This window comes from Pyrgilauda ruficollis, unplaced genomic scaffold (genome assembly GCF_017590135.1).
Source record: "Pyrgilauda ruficollis isolate IOZ18807 unplaced genomic scaffold, ASM1759013v1 scaffold31, whole genome shotgun sequence".
Classification (NCBI taxonomy): Eukaryota; Metazoa; Chordata; class Aves; order Passeriformes; family Passeridae; genus Pyrgilauda; species Pyrgilauda ruficollis.
In genome coordinates, this window is record NW_024524489.1 from 758,993 (window position 1) to 777,464 (window position 18,472).

At 50.9% G+C, this 18,472-nt stretch overlaps 2 protein-coding genes across 2 annotated transcripts in view; one reads left to right on the forward strand and one right to left on the reverse strand.

The window, feature by feature from the left end:
• Positions 1 to 971, forward strand: part of PAK5 (p21 (RAC1) activated kinase 5) — a 37,677-nt gene extending 36,706 nt beyond the window's left edge. The window contains exon 8 of the mRNA XM_041474131.1: positions 119 to 971. Coding sequence (XP_041330065.1) covers positions 119 to 274 — 156 coding nt within the window. The 3' untranslated portion in view covers positions 275 to 971. The remainder of the gene's footprint in view (positions 1 to 118) is intronic.
• Positions 972 to 5,022: 4,051 nt separating this feature from the next.
• On the reverse strand, positions 5,023 to 14,579 carry LAMP5 (lysosomal associated membrane protein family member 5). The gene is made up of 6 exons (XM_041474031.1): positions 14,507 to 14,579; positions 14,058 to 14,230; positions 13,747 to 13,878; positions 13,570 to 13,675; positions 11,974 to 12,162; positions 5,023 to 6,088 (listed from the first exon to the last, which is right to left on the reverse strand). The coding sequence occupies exons 1-6, from the start codon at positions 14,544 to 14,546 to the stop codon at positions 5,910 to 5,912; spliced, it is 819 nt and encodes a 272-aa protein (XP_041329965.1). The 5' UTR covers positions 14,547 to 14,579; the 3' UTR covers positions 5,023 to 5,909.
• Positions 14,580 to 18,472: the final 3,893 nt, after the last annotated feature.

An 18,472-nucleotide genomic window follows, 5' to 3' on the forward strand; every position in this document is an offset into this window, starting at 1 on the left:
CTCGGCACAGCTGCTGCAGCGGGGAAGATCAGAGCATCCCAAAGCAAGCAGCATGCACAGAGCCAGCTCAGCTGAGGGGGCTCTTCTGCCCACCCCTAACGCCAGTGCGGTGTTCCAGGTCTCCTCGGTCCTGCGGGGCTTCCTGGACTCGATGCTGGTGCGGGAGCCGTCGCAGAGAGCCACGGCGCAGGAGCTGCTGCGGCACCCCTTCCTGAAGCTGGCCGGGCCCCCCTCCTGCATCGTGCCCCTCATGAGGCAGCACAGGCACCGCTGAGCCTTCCCGGGAAGGGCTCGGAGCACAGCCCGGCTCGGGGCCCGCGGGCAGGGAGGAGGAGGAGGAGGAGGAGGAGGAGAGCCTTGAGGAGGAAGGCAGCCCCGCCGTGTACAGGAAAGGCCGTGTACAGAACCGCGGGCTGCACTCCTGCTCCCGAAGAACACTTTTCTGACAAAACAAAGCACTTTTTATCTCGGTCAGAGCAGCGCAATGTATTTTGCAAGAAGTTTGTAATTTTCTGTACAGTATGTTTTGATAACTTGCAATACTTTGTCATGTAACTGTTGTGTTAGTTAAGTAATAAGTGTAACTTAGCGACAATTTCAGAAGATGAAATTTCCTACTTTTTTTAACCCTTTTGAAAACAGGAGAAAAAAAAGAAAAAAAAAAAAAAAAAGAAAAGAAACCACAGCCACCTTTAGGAAGTTGTGAGGTTTTCAGAGTTCCCATGGGGTGAGGAGGGGGCTCATCCTGCCAGGGCAGCTGAGGGCGGAGGGAGCGCCTGGCCTGGGGCACTCGGTGGCAGCCCCAGCCCCGCTGGGGTGTCCCCGTTCCCGGGCTGGAGCCGATCCCCCCTGCCCAGCCCTGCTCCCCTCTCTTTCTGTGCCACCACAGCGGCCCCGTGCCTGCTGCCAGCTCTGGCCGTGCAGAGGGACAGCAGAGTGCTGCTGCCAGCCCGGAGCAGCCTGGAGCTGGGGCAGCGCCGTGGGAGGGGACGGGATGGGATGGGATGGGATGGGATGGGTGGGGATGGGATGGATGTGCTGCCAGGCGTTTGCCATAGAGGAGAAGTCGTGCTGCTGTCTAGACCTTTCTGAATGTTGATGCAACAGTTGACTACTGCGGTACAATTTTGTGTTATTTGTTGGATGACTTTGCATGTTAACTGTAGGCCTAAATAGGTTTGCCTTTAAAATTTTAGAAGTGCTTCATAATTACTTCGATGAGAAACTGATTTTTATTTATTAACGATTAGTTTTTTTTTTAATTCTGTATAATACAAAAGCCATGTTTTTCAAGTTTGTTTTTTTTTCTTACTGACCTCATTTTATGGTATCTTTAAGAACCACAAAGCCAACTTTGTGAAAACACAGTTTCTTTCTTATTATGAAATTTCATAGTTAATAAATTAATTGTTATTTATTGTAGTAAATTATAACCAAACATCTACACCTGGCAGGAGCTGTTGCTTAAAGATCTTCCTCTGGGAGAAAAGAGTTGCCAATAGTAAAAAAGCTCCTTTAGTTCTGCCCTTAAAGAATATTTGGAGGGAGAGAAGCAATTAAAAAAAAAAAAAAAGGAAAAAAGGAGGTAAGAATGATCTGGAGCATGGAATGGCTGTTCTTACATCAGTGTCTTATCCCCCGTGCTCTCTCTCCCCATCCCTGTTTGCACAGTTGAAGAAGACACTGAAGAAAATGTTTGGCTCCCGGAGCCCACCCAGCAGGGAGCACCCCCAGCCTCCCAGGGCTCTTTTGTAGTCTTGACAACTCAGGAAACCAGGCTGCACCAGTCCAGGCAACGGCACAACTTTACTAGCTACAAAATTACATTTTTTAACCATCTTTGAATAAAAAAGGGGGTTGGGGGGAGTTTTTTCTTCAATATTCAGCACATTTTAGGCTGTACAAGTGAAGAATTTTCTGCAACTTTCTTATCATTAGATACTTTAAGCAGTGTTCATCGAGTTTACTGAGAGTTTTGTCGATTTCAAAGGGGTTTTTTTGTGAACACCAGCTACTGGTGAGACAAATGGACATGCAAGTTAAATAAATTAATTAATAAACACTTTAAGCTTCAGTGTGTGGGTTTTTTTTCCCCTATGCCTTTTTTCTACTTTACACATTTGACCCAGTCCCACAGTACTGGACCAAGCAGATAATAAAGGAAAAAAGTGTTCTTATTTTATATATATATATATATATATATATATATATATATACACACACACACATACAAGATCCACGTGTATGATATATAAATATCCACATACATATATAAATAGTGATTTATAGAGCTGCCCCAAGTGATTTCTGTCAGTGCATTTCCACCTTCCTTTCTCTATCCCCTGAATAATCCCTCTCTTTTTTGCCTTACACATCCCCAATTTTTAGCTCCCAGCTGTTGACCTCTCACACTACAGGCAGCAGTTCTCCCCAGTTTCCCAGCAGCATCACTCAGCTGATGAATCTACAATGTTATTTGCTACCCTCAAGTCTTACAGGTGAGGATTTCTATTACTTTTGGTTTCTGACATCAGTAAATACTTCAAAATACATTGTAAAAACGTAATGCCATCACCTAAAAACAAACAGATAAGGCATGTGAAGAGCATCCATTCACTCAGAAGCTGAGCCCATATCCCAATGGAATTATTCCCCCCATCACTAAGGAATGGTGGCTGTTTCTGCGCTCACAGTTCTAAAACCACTCCCAAATACTCACCATGGTAGCAGAGGCCAGGACATTGCCTGGCTATGTCAGCCCCCTCCTCAGCAATACATCAATAATTGATAATTAAAGTTCTAATCACAAGTACTGCGTAAGTCATTAGCAGCTGCTTTAGTAAGTGCCTAATTATTACAGGTCCTGGCAGAGCTCAGTAGGGTGATAAGGTGTATTTATCCACCTTCTGCTGCTGGGTTCATAAACAGCCAGAAAGCAAAGCTTTCAATTTGCAGCTCACCCATAAAAAGCCATCAATAAACGAAAGCTAAATACAAAATTAAATCACAACAAAGTGCTGCCATCCTGAAGATGCTGCTGCAGTTTGACAAGCAGGAGGGAAGCGGGACATAATCGCTCTCATAAATAATTTTTCAGAAATAGGCTTGAAAAGCTTAAAGCAATGGAGAATTCAGATCAATTTTAGTAAATGTGAGCAAAAGGATGGAGAGAATTGAAAGATTTTAAAAGGTTTTCACCCAAAACCTTAAATAACTTTTTTTTTCAATCAAGATACATCAGTCTGCGACACAAACTGTCACTGACATTAAATTACTAATTTTTTTTCTTTCTTCCCCAAAAAGCAAAAACATTTCGGTCCAATAAAAAAAATATTTTCTGTCAGTTCAGAAAACCAAGAAATTCATGACTGCATTCCTGGAATTCTGTTCCTAATAGCTTACAGACCACTCAGCCCCTGAAGGTGATGCCAGGTGCTTCCGAAGGGAAACCCTCATCTGCCAGAGCAGCAGCAGCAGCAGCAGCCCCCCGAGCGGGCACAGGAGCAGCAGCAGCTCTGGGGCTGTCCCCGTCCCGTGCGCGCTGGCAGCAGGGCAGAGCTCTGGCCGAGGCAGGGACGGTCCCGTGGGTGCCCCGGCGGGTGGGTGCGGGGTGCCAAGGACAGCTCCGGGGCCGCCACAGGCAGCGTGTGTCCCTGTCAGCCCAGGGCTGGGATCGCTGTTCCGGCAGGCAGGCCGGGCTGCAGCGGGGGAACGCGCCCGGACTGACCCCAGAGCGGCTGCAGCCGGGCAGGGCAGGGCACAGCCCCGTCCCGGAGCAGCCTGGGCACCGCGTCCCCAGCAGCCCAGCTCCCTGTGAGCCCCTGAACTCCCCTCCCAAGGTGGGAATGTCCCCGAGTGCCTGGCATTGCTCCACCTGGAGCCTTCTCCCATCTTTCCCACAGCCCCTGCCAGAACGGCCTCTCCAGGAGACAAAGGCGGTGCAGGGGCTCCTCTGGCATCTCAGCTCAGCTGTTGGCTTCCTTTTTGTATTTGGTTATTCCTTGGGAGGTCACAGCGGCACATGTGCCAGGCTGACGGGAGCTGGCTGGGAGAGCCTTCCTGGCCCCAGGGCACACAAGGCTGAGGCAGGACAAAGCTCCTCTCTATTAGGGATGAACCTTTAATCCTTTTACTCACCCTCCTGCTACCTCTGCCTTTTCCTAACTGCCTCTAAAAGAACCTTTTCTTGTCTTTTTTAATTACCAGCTTATTGTAGGCAGTGGCACTTGGCCAGTCTAAAGCTCACCCAGGACCCTTTCACTGCAGCTCTGAAGGAAAAGGGCAAAGCCACAATCATCGTTAGGGCCATAATTGGCTTTTTGCATCCAAATGAGAAAACAGCTGAGCACAGCACAGAAATGAGACCAGGAACAAGGCAGGACTAAAGGCTCATGCTGCATCCACCTTCATCAAAAAACCCATGAATTTTGGAGGAGACTACAGCATTAAAGAACAGTTACGTTTCTTCTCTTGCCTTTTTCCAACACTGAAATTACTATTTTTGATTGTTTTAAGCTGAAAGAAAACAATCAAGCCTCTGTTTGAATTAAATCAGTTTTAGAAGAAGGAAGTATTTTCCACACCCTAAACTGACACAAGGCCTGGACTAACTCCTGCTGAGGTAACACTGGAGCCAGGTGGAGTCAAAGGGCTCAGTGGGAATTGGACTGTGCTGGAATAAAACACATCACTGCCCACACAACACTCAGGAAAAGCAACCAAGAGACAGGAGATAATTAGGGACAACCAACAAATGACAGAATACTGAACCACCACCACCATGTCTCACCAAGCCATTTGCAGCACAACCACTGCTGGAAATAAATCCTACACGTGCCATCCACTCAGAGGATGCATTTGTGTTCTGATTCCATTGGTACTGTGGAGCGAGGACAAAGCATTACAACATTTCAAATTAAGAAGGCAAATCAAGCATTATGTGTGTACATGTTTTAATTAATTTTAAAAATTGTCTACATTTAAGGATAGATTTCAAGGGTTCCCTTATATTTTTCTGTTACATTAGATTACACCTGAATAATCTGCATAGTAACTTTAACATTACTGTTTTCTTTTTCTGTTTTTTGTTTTTTGTTTTGTTGTGAAAATTATCAGTTGCAGGTAGCAATGTAACATCTCAACCACAATCACAACACGTGCAGGATGCCCAGCCAGAAGCATTTCTCAGTTGACTTGCAGTAGCACGGCACTTTATAATTTGTGTATCAATACTTTTTTTTTTTACTTTTTTTTTTCCTAAGTTTAGTTCAGATGTGGCTCAAGAAGCAAAAACAAACTTTCTTCACCCAGTGTCAAGTGTGGGGTCAGCTCCACAGCTGTGATCTGCTCCACTGGAGTTACTGACCTTGAATTTTATTTTTTTTCCCCAAAGCACACCTGCATTTGCCTCCATGCTTTTCTTAACATGAGTGCAAACTGGGGGATGTGGTTTGAGTCCCTTCACTAGAGGGCCTGAATGAGCCCTGTGCAATGGCTCTGTCTCCCAGCCCTGCTTCCCGCGCAGACAGGAATGTGGAGGGCTGAATGCTCCAAAGGTGATGCAGGGGGAGGTAAGAACCTCTTGAGATGGGAAAAAGGGAAAAATAAATAAAACAAGAAAGCTAATTGTGCTCCCAGTGTGAAACTCTGACATGTGAAGTGTTTCTGTTTCCAGATGATCAGCCCAGCTGCTTAAAGAAGGTATTCAAACCACCTACAGACACCTCAGACACTGATTCTCCTTACAGAGGCTGTGTTAAAGCCAAGCCTTAGCCTGAGTGTCTCCATGAAATACTCAGGATTAGGTGCTGTGAATACCATCCCTTGCCCCCCAGAATGTTTTCTCACCCACAGAAAAAGTGCTTTTGCTGTTTCTACCTGATCAATGCTCGAGTTGCTCGGTCCTGCTCCTACCCCATGTGTTTGTACTGAGATCTGTCTCGAGGGATCTGCACCTGGCTGGCTGTCAGCTTGTGGTGGATGTGGTAGATGCCGAGGGTGATCACGATCACCAGCCCCAGGATCAGCCCCAGGATCAGGGGCAGCGTTTCTTCCAGCTGCTCCCTCTGGTCCACCGGGCACTTGTGTTCTGCAGGGGAACAGAGAGGGGAGAGGGGGAATGCTGAGACTCTGCAGGGGAAGGGAGAGGGGAAGAGGGACATGGCTGAGACTCTGCAGGGGAAGAGGGACATGGATGAGACTGTGCAGGGGAAGAGGGACTTGGCGAGGGACGCGGCCGAGACGCTGCGAGCTGCGCTGCCGGCGCTCCCCGGTCACGGCTCCGCGCAGGACGGAGTGGCCGCAGCTGCCGGCAGAGCCCTGGGGAGAAAATCAATTGCTTTGGAGCAAAGTGGAACCACTCACAACACAGGGAGAGGCTGCATCTATCAAACCAGCCCATTCACTGGAAAAACACTTCCATGCCATAAGCTCAGCCCTCTGCCACACATCGATGGCCGTGTTGGGAACGGGGCAGCCAAAGCCCAGGGTTCCTGGGTGACTGAAGAGCTGCTTTGTTCGTTCAGGCAGACTCTGGGAGGCCTCAGTGCCAGTAAGGCTTTAATTCTGCACCAGACTCACCCTGCACATCACCCAGAGATTCCCCTCATCTGCAAGTTGGCAGAGGCCCAACAGCACCGCTGTCCCTCTCCAGGAGCTCCTGGCACCAGCCCTGGCAGAGCACACACAGCGTGTGTGTGTCTGTGTCAAACAGCACCCCAGCACCCACATTGTCCACCAAATACAGCAAAGGAGCAGCAGAAGCAACGTGAGCCCCGCCAGTGTTCTTGTCTCTCTGATGAGTCTTTGCCACAGCCTAATAAACCACTAGAAAACAGTGATACAATGGGAAAATACTTTTCTGTTGAGCTTGGAAAGGTCACTAAGGTCAGGAAGCATGGTACACTGGTAATCCTGGCTCTGCTCCCTTACACTTCCAGGGTCTACTGCAGGCCAGAGTGACAGGATGCACATTTTTTCCCCACAGGATTGTTGCTTCTCCGTGCTGATGGACAGGCAGGGCCCAGGCTGCTGCGACGGGGCTGCCAGGCTAAAAAGAAGAAAAGTGCCAGTTCTGGGGGAAAAAAAAGGGGTACGTGATACAGGAAGGACAATTCTGTCTTCATTGTAGTAGAAATGTGCTGAAAACAAAGACAACTTTAAGGGGAAAAAAGAAAAAAGGAAAATAGAAAGGCTGTGTAAAAAAAAGCAAAAGTGGAATGTTGTCTAACACTAAAGAATGTCCTTTTCAGTTCCAGTTGCTCACTGTTTCACCAGAGGAGTGATTAATCACCAGGACTGTGGCACAGGCGATTCAGCAATTGCTGCAATGCAGGGGTTTTGTTTGTTTGTAGTAAGGAGAATGGGGGGAGACATCCTGATGATTACTTAGCTCCCAAAACTGGGTTTCTGGTGCTGCGTGGAATTGTTCCCAGTTTAGGATGCTAAGGCCTGAGCAGCTCACAGGGACACAAGCCCAGGCTGAGCTGACTCACAGGGCAGTGCTGTGGGGCCAGGGCTGCTCTGACCCACTCCCCACAGCTGCAAAGCAGCACCATTCCCTTGGGAAGGATCCAAGCTCCAGGAGCTCCTGTGCACTCCCCACATGGCTGCAGACGGGATGTGCTGAGCTGCCAACGAGCAGGAGATCGCTCTGGCTGGACACTGATTTTTGGTTGGAAAGTGGCTTAGCTGAAACCCAAGAGAAGATGGAAATAGAGCTGCTGGAACCCAGCTGGGAGGATTCCCCGTGCTCATTCCCCAAACAGGAACACTCCAGGAGAACAGGCTGGATGTGGGGGGCTGCAGCCAGTGGAGAAGGCAAAGCTAAAAGCACCAGTGCAGAAAACAGACCCAGCTCTAAAGCACCCACTTGTAACATCTGAATTCCACAACATTTTGCCAAAGCAAACCGGCTGCAGGGCACAAACCACACCAGAGGACGTGGCCAGAGATCTGTGGTCCACTGAAAGCCACGGCTGTGTTTAAGGGTCTGTGTCACAACTCAAAAAGGTGTCAGCTCCTGCAAGCAACCAAGGAAGAGAGTTCTTTATCCTGACACTATTTTTAAGAGGATTAAAATAAAATAATAAAGAAAGCCAACAGGAAGGAGAAAAAAAAAAAAAAGCGTTCAGCAAAGGTGTCAGTCTCCAGCAGCACATCCCCAAATGCAGCTGGAGCCACTGCACCTCCCTGGGCAGAGCAGCTGCCTCTGTCCTGTCCACACCTTCTCCCCACCAGAAACACCCATTTTCCCCTTTTGGAGCAGATCACCAAAGCCTGCCTCTTTGGAGACTGCAGGGAATGGGAATGGGGGGACCCAGTATGGAGGCACTGGGAAGTGCAAAGCACAAGCACATCTGCAGCAGGAGTGAGGCTCTGGGTGCTGACTGCAGGGAGGGTGAATTCGCTGTTTTAACATTAGTATCATGTTGATCTACATATTTTTATGACAAATAAAAATACTTTCACATTTGTAACAAGGTACTTTAACATTCATACAGCATTTTTTCACCCCAGGAATTCAAATGAAGCATTTTTCACCCCAAGAATTCCAAGCAAAGGCACTGAGGTCCACAACACAGCAGGGAGGCAGGCAGGCAGCAGGCATCATTCCTGCTCCATCAGCACAGGAATAGGAAAAGGGGGAACAGGAGGAGAGAAGGGTTTGCATCAAGTCCATGGCAGGCAAATTTGGATGTTCAATCCCCTCAAATATGGGTAGGTTGATGCTTGACAAACAGAGAACCACTGCACTGGGAACAGCTATGATTGCAAAATTAATGACCCTGCAGGAAAACAGCCCTTTCTGTCAAATTTTCCTCAGTATTACACTCCAGGTCACAGGATCTCAGCATTTCCCAAATTACTGGGGTTTACCCTCAGTGCACGGAAGCAAGAAGGTCCCTGGCAAAAAAGAGGAAGCTCGGGCGAGGCTGGGAGCTCTGCCGCACCCCGAACGCGGCGGGGTCACCCCTCCGGCAGGGTGGTGTCACCCCAGCCCCTGCCCCGTGCAACGCCCACTGCAGATGGATACAAAGGAGGTGTTCGGGTACACTCCTCACCGCTCCTTTGTGCCGCGCCTCCTCCCAGGCTCACGTACTGCCACGGTTTCTATGGTGAGCGCTCGCCCAGCTCCAGCACCGGGCTGTGAAAGCACCCGAGAGCCCATTTTCCCCTTCCAGAATCCTTCTGCAGCGCACACACGGCGAGAAACCCGGCAGAAGGCACAGCGCCCTCCCGCAGGCACCAGCACAGGGACTGTCCAGCGGGGGAACCAGCCCGGACAAGGGCTTGGGATCTTGAGACGGGGGTTTGTAAGCAAACACTTTAAAAAATTAAAGAAAGAGAAACCAGGTGTTTTTTAAAAAGTGGCCGCATACCTTGGAGCAAAGGACCCTTGAGAGAATGTGGCCCTCAAGTGGGAGGTCACAGCTCCCTCTGAGCCACCCCAGCATCCCAGTCCCTGATTATCAGCTGTGGTATCCCTCTGTATTACTATTTTTCATCATATTACTTCAGATTGGAATTTTTAGATATAAAATCAAAGAACTGACAGTCTCTCTGGGGTTCTTTCGTCAGTTTAAATCTTCTCCTACCCTCTTGATCCAACTCTCATTTTACTCATGTTCTAAGCTGAAAAATGTACACACACTTTCCCTATTAAAAAAAAAAATAGCAAATTCTGTGAGAAAAAAAAATTCTGCTGCTTCTCTATTGAAAAATAAAAATTCAAATAAATAAATAAATAAATGTGGATTTGTGAAGGTTGGAAGCAGGGTCTCAAAAAAAAAAAAAAAAAAACAAAAAAAACAAACTCTAGCATGTGAATTTAGTTGGAAGCAGGGTCCCAAAAAAAAAAAAAAATACTCTAGCATGTGAATTTCAGCATTCAAAAAAACCAAAGACTATCCAATCATTCTCTACAAGCTTTTTAACCTATCCCTGCCAGGACAGTGTCAGGACTAATGAAGAAACCTTCCCCCATTTCTTTGTGGAAAAAGGGCCCCAACCCTCCTGTGTCTTGGTGATTCTTCTGCTCTAGCAGGTCTCTTTCTCTACACCAAAATATTTTAGAATGTTTTGTAGCTTGTTCATAATTAATAGGAATTTTACCTAATGGGAAATTAATGAAGCAAAAAGGAGAAGGCTAATTACTATAATTTGAGACTGGCAGTGACTCTCAGACCCCACAAAGGATCCTGTTCTGCCGTGTGTGTGCTGAGGACGAGCTCAGCTGGAGGGAACGCGCCGCTGGGAGAGCGGCAGTGCCCTGGATGGAGCCCCCTTGATAAATCACCTCCCAGCACCTCTGACCACCCCTCCAGGTGCTCTCTGCTGCTTAACTTCCAGTGGAATTCAACAAAAACGAGTGTAATTGAATAATGAGAGCAACAACTACAAAAACCCCATTGAGCTTGACAAAGAGAGAAGCCATGCTGTCCTCTGGAGGAGGAATTCCCTCCGTGTGTTTAAAGATTGCTAAACCAACATCATCTCTTTGTGTGCTGGAAAAAGAAAAGCCTCCAAACTACAGCAACAAAAGAGAAAACAAAATAGAAACAAATTTGCTGCCTGAGAGGAATGAGCATATCATGAAAACAGCAGGTAGATTCCTTTGGCAGTGAGCCCCAAGTTTGGTTGTTTTAACTGGGAGCTCTAGGACTTCACGAGTTTGGTATCATGGAGACACAGACTTGCATATTTTAAACACGCTGTTCTCAGCCCCCAAGGTCTGCCCAGCTCAACCCTGAGTGCAGCAATCCTGGATCCACAGGAGGAAAAAAGAGGGTAAAGCTACGCCAACTACAAAAATTACAGCAAACTATTAAGTTCTACGGTTTTCTCCCTGTAAATCTAAGAAAAATGTGGTACTACTTTGATACAAAAACACCCTGCCCACGGATAAAACCTACTCAGTGTAACATTGGCCTTGCTGTGAGTAATTCAGCCAGGCAGAGCTCTGCCAGAGCCAGCACATGCAGCAGCACAAATTTACAACATCGGTGAGAGGATGCGAGTCGTGAGTGCAACCACTCAGCTCTGCAGTCAGTGCTGGGCTTTCATTGTGCTCCAAAATATTTCCCACATGCTAAATAATAAAGCTCCACGTTTTTAATGCTAGGCTTGAATACCACAATTTTCTAACTCGTTATTAAAAGAGCTGGCCATTACACATTTTATTTGCACCTGGTTACAATAACGGGTTTGACTAATTATAGTGCTAAGGCAGCACAATGAAATGGGACTGGTCTGACCTAATCCAGGTATGACTACACTGCCTCATTCAACCCGATGGGAAAACCAAGGGGGAGCCAGGGAGGAGGAGCACCATGGGTTCCTTGGGATAAAGCAACCTGAGACTGCAGGAATCCTGTCCCATGGCAGCATTGCCGCAGACTCCGGTGCAACCCTTTGATGCAAAGGGCATGTTTTAACTCAGGTTTTCTTTCCTCCACCATGGATGTTGAGGAATCCCAGAAGCAGAATGGCATCCCATGTGTTTGGTGCTCGAGGAGCCTCACGGAAGTCCCTGTTACACCTCCTTCCCCCTCACAATGGGCATTAATCAAACTGCAGCCAGGAAGGTGCACCCCCAGGCTTCCTCAGTGTGCACCAGCCCCAAGAAGCCCCTGGGGCTGTGCTGAAGCATTTTTGTGCTGCAGAGGAGACACCTCAGCCTTGCAGGGCTCCCCAGGGATGCTGCACCGGGGCTGGCTGGCAATCTGACTCTAAGTACTTACAGAAGCATACAACGACAGGTCGTGTTTTGGCAGCTGGGCTGAATTTGTAAAGCCTTTTGGGGGACCACAGAATGGGTTGGAATGGGACTGCAGGGAGCACTGGTAACAGTGAGGGGAAGGTTGCTCTGGAAAAGGTGGGACCCAAATTCCTTCAGTACCTCACAACATCCCCAAAGGCCGTGGCAGCATCAGCACCTCGGGAACGCAGGAGGTGCCTCTGCCTGCTCCTTACCTTCACTGAAGACAAAATCCGCGGGGATGTCGAAGGGCTGCAGCCGCACTTCCGACAGCAGGAGCTGCACGGACTTCTGGTGGTCGCTGGAGACGAGGGAGATGGTCTGCTGCGCCTGGCACTCGTAGGACCGCCCGGCAGGGGTCACCAGGGCCGAGAGCCGGTGCGAGCTGGCCGTGTGCTTCCCGGCTGGCCAGGGGACACACAGGGTCAGGCCCGGCCCCGAGGGGCCCCACGAGCAGAGGCAGCGAACCGAACGCGTGCGTGACACGGCCGGGCGCAATGCGGCAGCGGCGCCCTGCTGCTCCAGGGCGTCCTGCCGGGCTGCCCCCCGGCCTCTGGGGACACCCCACACAGCCGGGGCAGCTCCCGCACCGGGATGGCCTCCCGCAAGCGGGACACAGCTCCAGCACACCGAACTGCGCCACAAAGCGCACAGCTGGCTCTGCTGCCGCCAGCTCCGCTCCCGTCACAGCGCCTGGAGTCCAGAACGCCAAAGGGTTCCCCTTCACAGGCACTCAGTGCAGCCCGGGACCGCGCTTGTGCTCCCCACATTTGGGAAACACCCATTTCTGAATGGGCTCTGAATCCAGCTGGGAAGGAGCAGTGCCATTGGGGACCACCCCGCAAAGCAAGACAGGCCACGAAGCCTTTCCCGAAAATACACCGTGACCGTTTCACCCAGGTATCAATTAGAGAAAATATTTTCCCATCACACCAAGCTTGTTTTGCAAGCAAAGGCAGGTGGAATGAGGGGTATCTTCCACCTCCCGCTCTCCTGCAGCCCTTTGTTCCCCTCCAGCAGCACAAAAAGGCAATCGATGCTTCACTGATGGGCAGGGGCTGATGCAGCAGGTCCAGCTCCGTGTTTTGGGGCCTCAAATAGTGGGAACACCAGTGGGAAAACAGCCCTAAAACCAACATGGTTTATGGCAACAACTCTAAAAGCTCTATTTACTGGAGTTGGAACACCCTGAGGGAGAACGATTTGCAAATGACAATATTTCATTTTTCAATTCAAGACAACACATTTCTGAGCCAAAATGAAATAAAAGCAAAATGAAAACCAAAAGAATGGAAACCCAGTGAGAAAAGAGGAGGCTGCTGGGTGTGGAGGTGTGTAGGGGTATAATACTGATGTCAATCTCAGTTATCTTGGGGAACTGCTGCTTTCCCACCTATTCAAGCATCATCGGGATTAACCTCAAAAACAATCTCCACACAGGAAAGGAGACAAGCTTTTCCAGCCCAGGTGTCTCCCTGTCCCACCCCTGGGGCCGTGGCTCCCACAGGACAGCGCAGCAAACGGGGCAGAGCTGGGATCTCCCTCCCCCGGCAACCGCGGCGTTTAAAAACAAGGGGGAAAAAAAAAAAAAACAGCGGGGAAAAAAAAAAAAAAAAAAAAAAAAAAAAAAAAACCCCAACCTGTAATATGCGGTTTAAACCCGGCAGCTGGTCCCGACTTTGTCGGGAGGATTTGGGGTTTCCTTTTCCCCGTAAGCCACATTTAGGAGCAGCCGCGGGATGCTCCCCTCGCAGCCCGGCCCCGCGCTCGCCCGCCGGGATCTCCCTTAAAGCCCGAGCCCGGGCGCTTACGGCTGACGGCATCCTTGAAGTAGGTGCGCTCGGAGGTGTCGTAGGTGAACTGGATCCGGCTGAGCTTCCACGACGCCTCCGGGCCCCGGGACGTGTTGTGCCCCTCCTGCCGAGACAGGGCCGGTCAGGACCCCGCGGAGCCGCCGCGGCCCCGGCCCGGCTCCCGGCAGCCCGTACCTTCAGGAAGGAGAGCTTGAGGGTGTACGCCTGGTCCAGCCAGGAGAGCTCCAGCTCCGACTCGTTCGTGCCGCACTTGCCCTTCATCTCGGCGCCCCGCGACAGCGGGATGTCGGCTTGCTCCGTGATCAGCTGCAAAAGGGGAGCGGGGCTCAGCGGGGCGACCCCCGAGTGTCCCCCCCCTGCCCCGGCTGAAAATCCTCGGAGGGAATAAAGGACTTTCCGAAAGTACCGGCAGATGTGCGCGTGTGTGTGTCCCCTGCCATCCCCGGTCCTGCTGGAGCCCCGGGCCGCCCCCGGCCCCCACTCACATCCACATAATTGCTGGCCCACACGTCGTAGGGGACGATGAACTTGGCGGCGAATTCGGCCATGAGACACGTCGTCCGGTTTTCCCGCACCACGAAGATGTCCTTCTCGGGGTTAGGGGAGAGCCCGGAGAGGTTTTCAACTTCTTGCTCGGCGGCCAGGCGAGCCGCGGCGTCTGCGGGCACAGCGGGACTGAGCGCCGGCAGCCCCGGGCCCGGCGCCCCGAGCCTCTGCCGCTCACCCTAACACCCCCCGCCACCCCCCGAGCCCGCTGGAGCAAGCTCCTCTATCGTGACGGGGGGTTCCTGTCGCGACAGCGCAGGTGGAGGAGATGTGGCAGCCGGTGGCGCTGATGCGAGGCCGGTGCCGTGACAGCGCCGAGTCCGTCAGCGCCAGCGGCTGCCAGGTCGCGACAGGGCTTCGTGTCGCGACTCGGCACCCAGGTACTCACGCAAGATGAAAAGCAGCCCCGGGAGACGCCCCCCGGCCATGCTCCCTGCTCTGTCCCGGCTGCTGCAGCTGCTCCTCCGAAAGGTCCGCTCCGAAGGAAAAAAAAAAATTAAAATAAAAAGGAAGGTGAAAAAAGCCGCACACCTCCTTTCTCAGGAGCCGCACAGGCTGCAAAAGCACTCTGCTGCGGAGTGGCGGGGAGGAGGGACGGGGAAAGTGTGTGGGTGTGCGGGGAGGAGGAGGAGGAGGGGAGATGCCGGCGGAGCTGATGGAGCGCCCACGCCGAGGGACGGGGCGTACGCGCAGCCGGGCGGGGAGGAGGGAAGAAGGGATTCCCTCCCTCCGGCGCCGGGGCCCCGCCGCACCCGCCGAGGGGCTGCCGGGGATCCCCGCGGGGAGCTCGGGCCGCCCGGCTGGAGCGGAGCCGGGCTCAGCCCCAGCGCTCCCGCTCCCCCGGCAGGGCCGGCGCTGGCAGCGGGGCCGGGACCCCCTCGCCCCGGGGTTTGCCGGCGGTCCCTGCCGGAGAGGCCGACGGGATGGAGGAGGGGATACCTATTCCTGTGCCGGCTGCTCACAGAGCGTCACTAATTTCGGTGAAGGCGAACAGCTGCTCCGCGTGTTAATTTAGGAAAAGCGTGCAGTTATTTTTGTGTGGCAAGGTCGGAAGCAAACCGCATCATTCTGTGAGGGGCCATCGACACACCTGAGCTCTAAGACGAGGCAAACCACAACGCGCACCGTCACATAAAACCCAGAGGGTGCTTTAAAACAGAAACAACACCGCCCATGCCCGTGCGGTGTGTTTTTGGGGGGACAGGCAGGAGGTGGCGTCGGAGGTGGGACAGGCGCCCACCTGGGGTTTAGCCCCTGGCCGGGTCAAAGGTGCGAGACAGCGAGGCCCGGCGCTGGGCGGAGAGGGGGCTGCGAGGCGGGGAGAGAGCCCGGGGGGCTGCCCGCCCCCTGCCCTGCCGGCTCCGGGCCCTCAGCTCCGAGCCAAGGCAGCGCCTTCCCTCCCTCCCTCCCTCCGTCCGTCGCTGTCACCCGGAGCAGGGGCGGCGCTGGCCCCGGGAGGAGCGGCCGATCCCAGCGCGGGGTGCCCGGCTGCGCCGCCGCTCCGTGCGGGGAAACGCGGCCGACTCCCGTGCTGCTCCCTTGCTCCCGTGATGCCACGTTGAAATATTTCTTCCCCCCTCTCACCGGGACCTTTTTTTTGGAACTGTAACGCTCTGCCACTCTCGTCCTCTCGGGACCAGGAGCACATCCAAATATTTACGATTTACAGCGACACCAGTCCCAGGAGCAGCGGGGATGAAGGGCCCTACACTGAGGATGGTTTTTCGGTAAAAAGCCAAAGGGACAGCAGCGATCCGGAGTGATAGCATTACTGGATTCACTACCAATTCACATTTCTAGTTCAGGAAAAGGCATCTGGAGGAAATGGTCCAAAGTTTTGCAAAGCAAGATATTGCAAGGTGAGTTTTGATTGTGCGCAACTGCCCTTTCTCTGCCAGGGCACACACGTGCAGAGAGGGGCTTTCTTGCTGGGAAATGGCTTTTTTAAGCAATAAAAACTGATACTAAAGGATTTTTTTTTAAACTATAACGTAGAAATTTCTTTTCTGCTTTCTGTACATATTAAATATATTCTGACCATTTCCTTCTCTCTCTCCTGCTTCATGATAAAAAGCCATTCGTGCACATCCCCAAATACAGTCAACTGTGTCAGTTGTGGTACAGGATTAACCTATGGATAATAATTTCAGGGGACTATATAAAGGGAAAAATACTTAATCTTCTAGAAAATATAATCTTTGACTGTAACAGGCTGTACTTCTGTGATGATTTTAGTGCCTGGCTTCCTCAGGTCCTACACTGATGAGCTCAGTGTTTGACTACCCTTTATTTCCTTCTCTACTCCACCATTTAATTTCCAGCCTTTTTGACGTTTCTAGGTAGATTTTAAGGCCCAAAATACATGATTCTGAGCAGCTGCCCCTGCATCCAGCCTGTGCAGGAGGGTCCAGGGAGCAGCTGGGAGAGAGCAGCTGTGCTGGAGGGGGGCAAGGCTGCCCCACAGCCCAGAACTGTGCTCCCCCAGCTGCACAGCACAACAACAAAGCCTTCAGCTCCAGGGACAATTGCCACTTCCAGCCTGCAGAGCTGCCTTCATCCTGCTCTCCGTGGCAAACGAAAGGGAAAGGCCTAAGACTTTCTAGCACCGAGCAACCCCTAAAACACAGAGCAGAAAGGTCTCATCCGAGCGAGCCAGTGCAGCATCAGCACCCTGAAATGCTGCAACCAGGGACAGTTGATGGTCCCAGACTAGGTCACCTGAAACCAGCCCTGCCACCTGCCCTTACTCTCTGTGGGTATCTCTGAAGGCTGAATCGCCCTTGCTACCCACAGCTCCCAGACATAACTGCTTGAAGGGAGCACAAAGCACTGGGACCACTACTGACACAGCCAGCAGGAACAGGGCTTTACATCCAATGGTGTTTGCCACGTGCAGCTGTTTTCACAGGCAGCCCCTGGGCTACAACACCTGAGGCGTATTTTGGGTGATTTCTCAACTCCCATGCAGGTGGTACAGGACTTAAATAGGCCCCCACCTGGAAACAGTCAAGTTAATGACCAGCCCCCAAATTACTGCAAGTGAAAGAATAGCAGGCTGCCTAGGTGTCATGACCCTCCCCATCACAGCTGAGCTGAATTTATCTGAAGCGATTCAGAGAGGGGAAAATCTGCCACTTCCCACCATGAAATTTCACTGAAGTGGAATCTATCACCCCGGCAGGGAATGACATTTTAAACTGCTTTAACTCAGTATCAATGTTCAAATTGATTAGCCTATTTCATCTCAATGGAAATTCTCACCTCATTACATTAGCGGCCAAACTTCAAATAATTTCTGAATCAAATACTGCTTAAACAGTATTTCAAAACACTTAGCGGACAAAATTCATCACTTAATTTCAAATTACTGCCTGCATTTTATGCTAAATTGTCAGTGGATGAAATAGGTATCAGTGTGGGGAGCTGAGCCTGGCAGCTGAGGTTTCCTGCTAGGCAGTTTCGCAGCAGCCCATTTTTCTGTCTGAATTGATGGATGTCTTGCTGCTGGCTGAGCAGGGAGCACAGTCTCAGACAGAGGCTCTGGACAGTATTTTCTGTCTCTCCAAAACCTGAGTTTTCCCCTCAGGGGATGGGATGCTCACCAAGGAATTAAATAGGCAGGTCTGATCTTCTCAGGGACAAGCCCTCCATTCCCAGTGGTTTCTTCAGCAGGGCTTTCCAGCCAGGCTCTGCGTGAGCTTAAGATGCTTCACCATCCAGTTCTCTCCATACCTGGTCTGTCATTTGCTCCTCCTCACGGGCTACAAACCACTGCAGTAGGCAACAGTGTACAATACCAGCTCACGGCACTGTCTCCACCAGCTGTTTTAGAGGACATTTTTAATTAAAAGAAAAATCACCATAAAAATCCTGTCCAGCATGCTCTGAAAACACTTCTGCTTCCAGCTCCATCCAGCACTTGAGCCAGGCTCAGAGAGCAGCTCTCAGTACACAACTTGTCTTTTAAAACATAAAGGACCAGGAGCTGCCTTCACAGGCTGTGGCATGACAGTGGGAATTCTGAGTACTCATCACAAGTGTGCTCAAACCCTGCTTTAAACACCTAAAGATTCACTGACCTCTGTCTCAGTGGCTGCTACACTGCACTCGGGTTGCTGCATTTCCAGGTTGTGCTGCTGCACTCCACTGGGGCAGTTCTCTAGTGCTGCACAATGCTTCTATCACTTATATAACATAAAAAAAAAAAAAAAAAAAAAAAAGACTCCTTTGACTAAATAAGCTGTGATAGGAATATATTTACACTATGCACATTTTTACAGGAAATACAATTTGCTAAAAATCTGCAATTAATAACACCACCACCCCGCAATTCACTGCAGTCAAAACTAAAGGA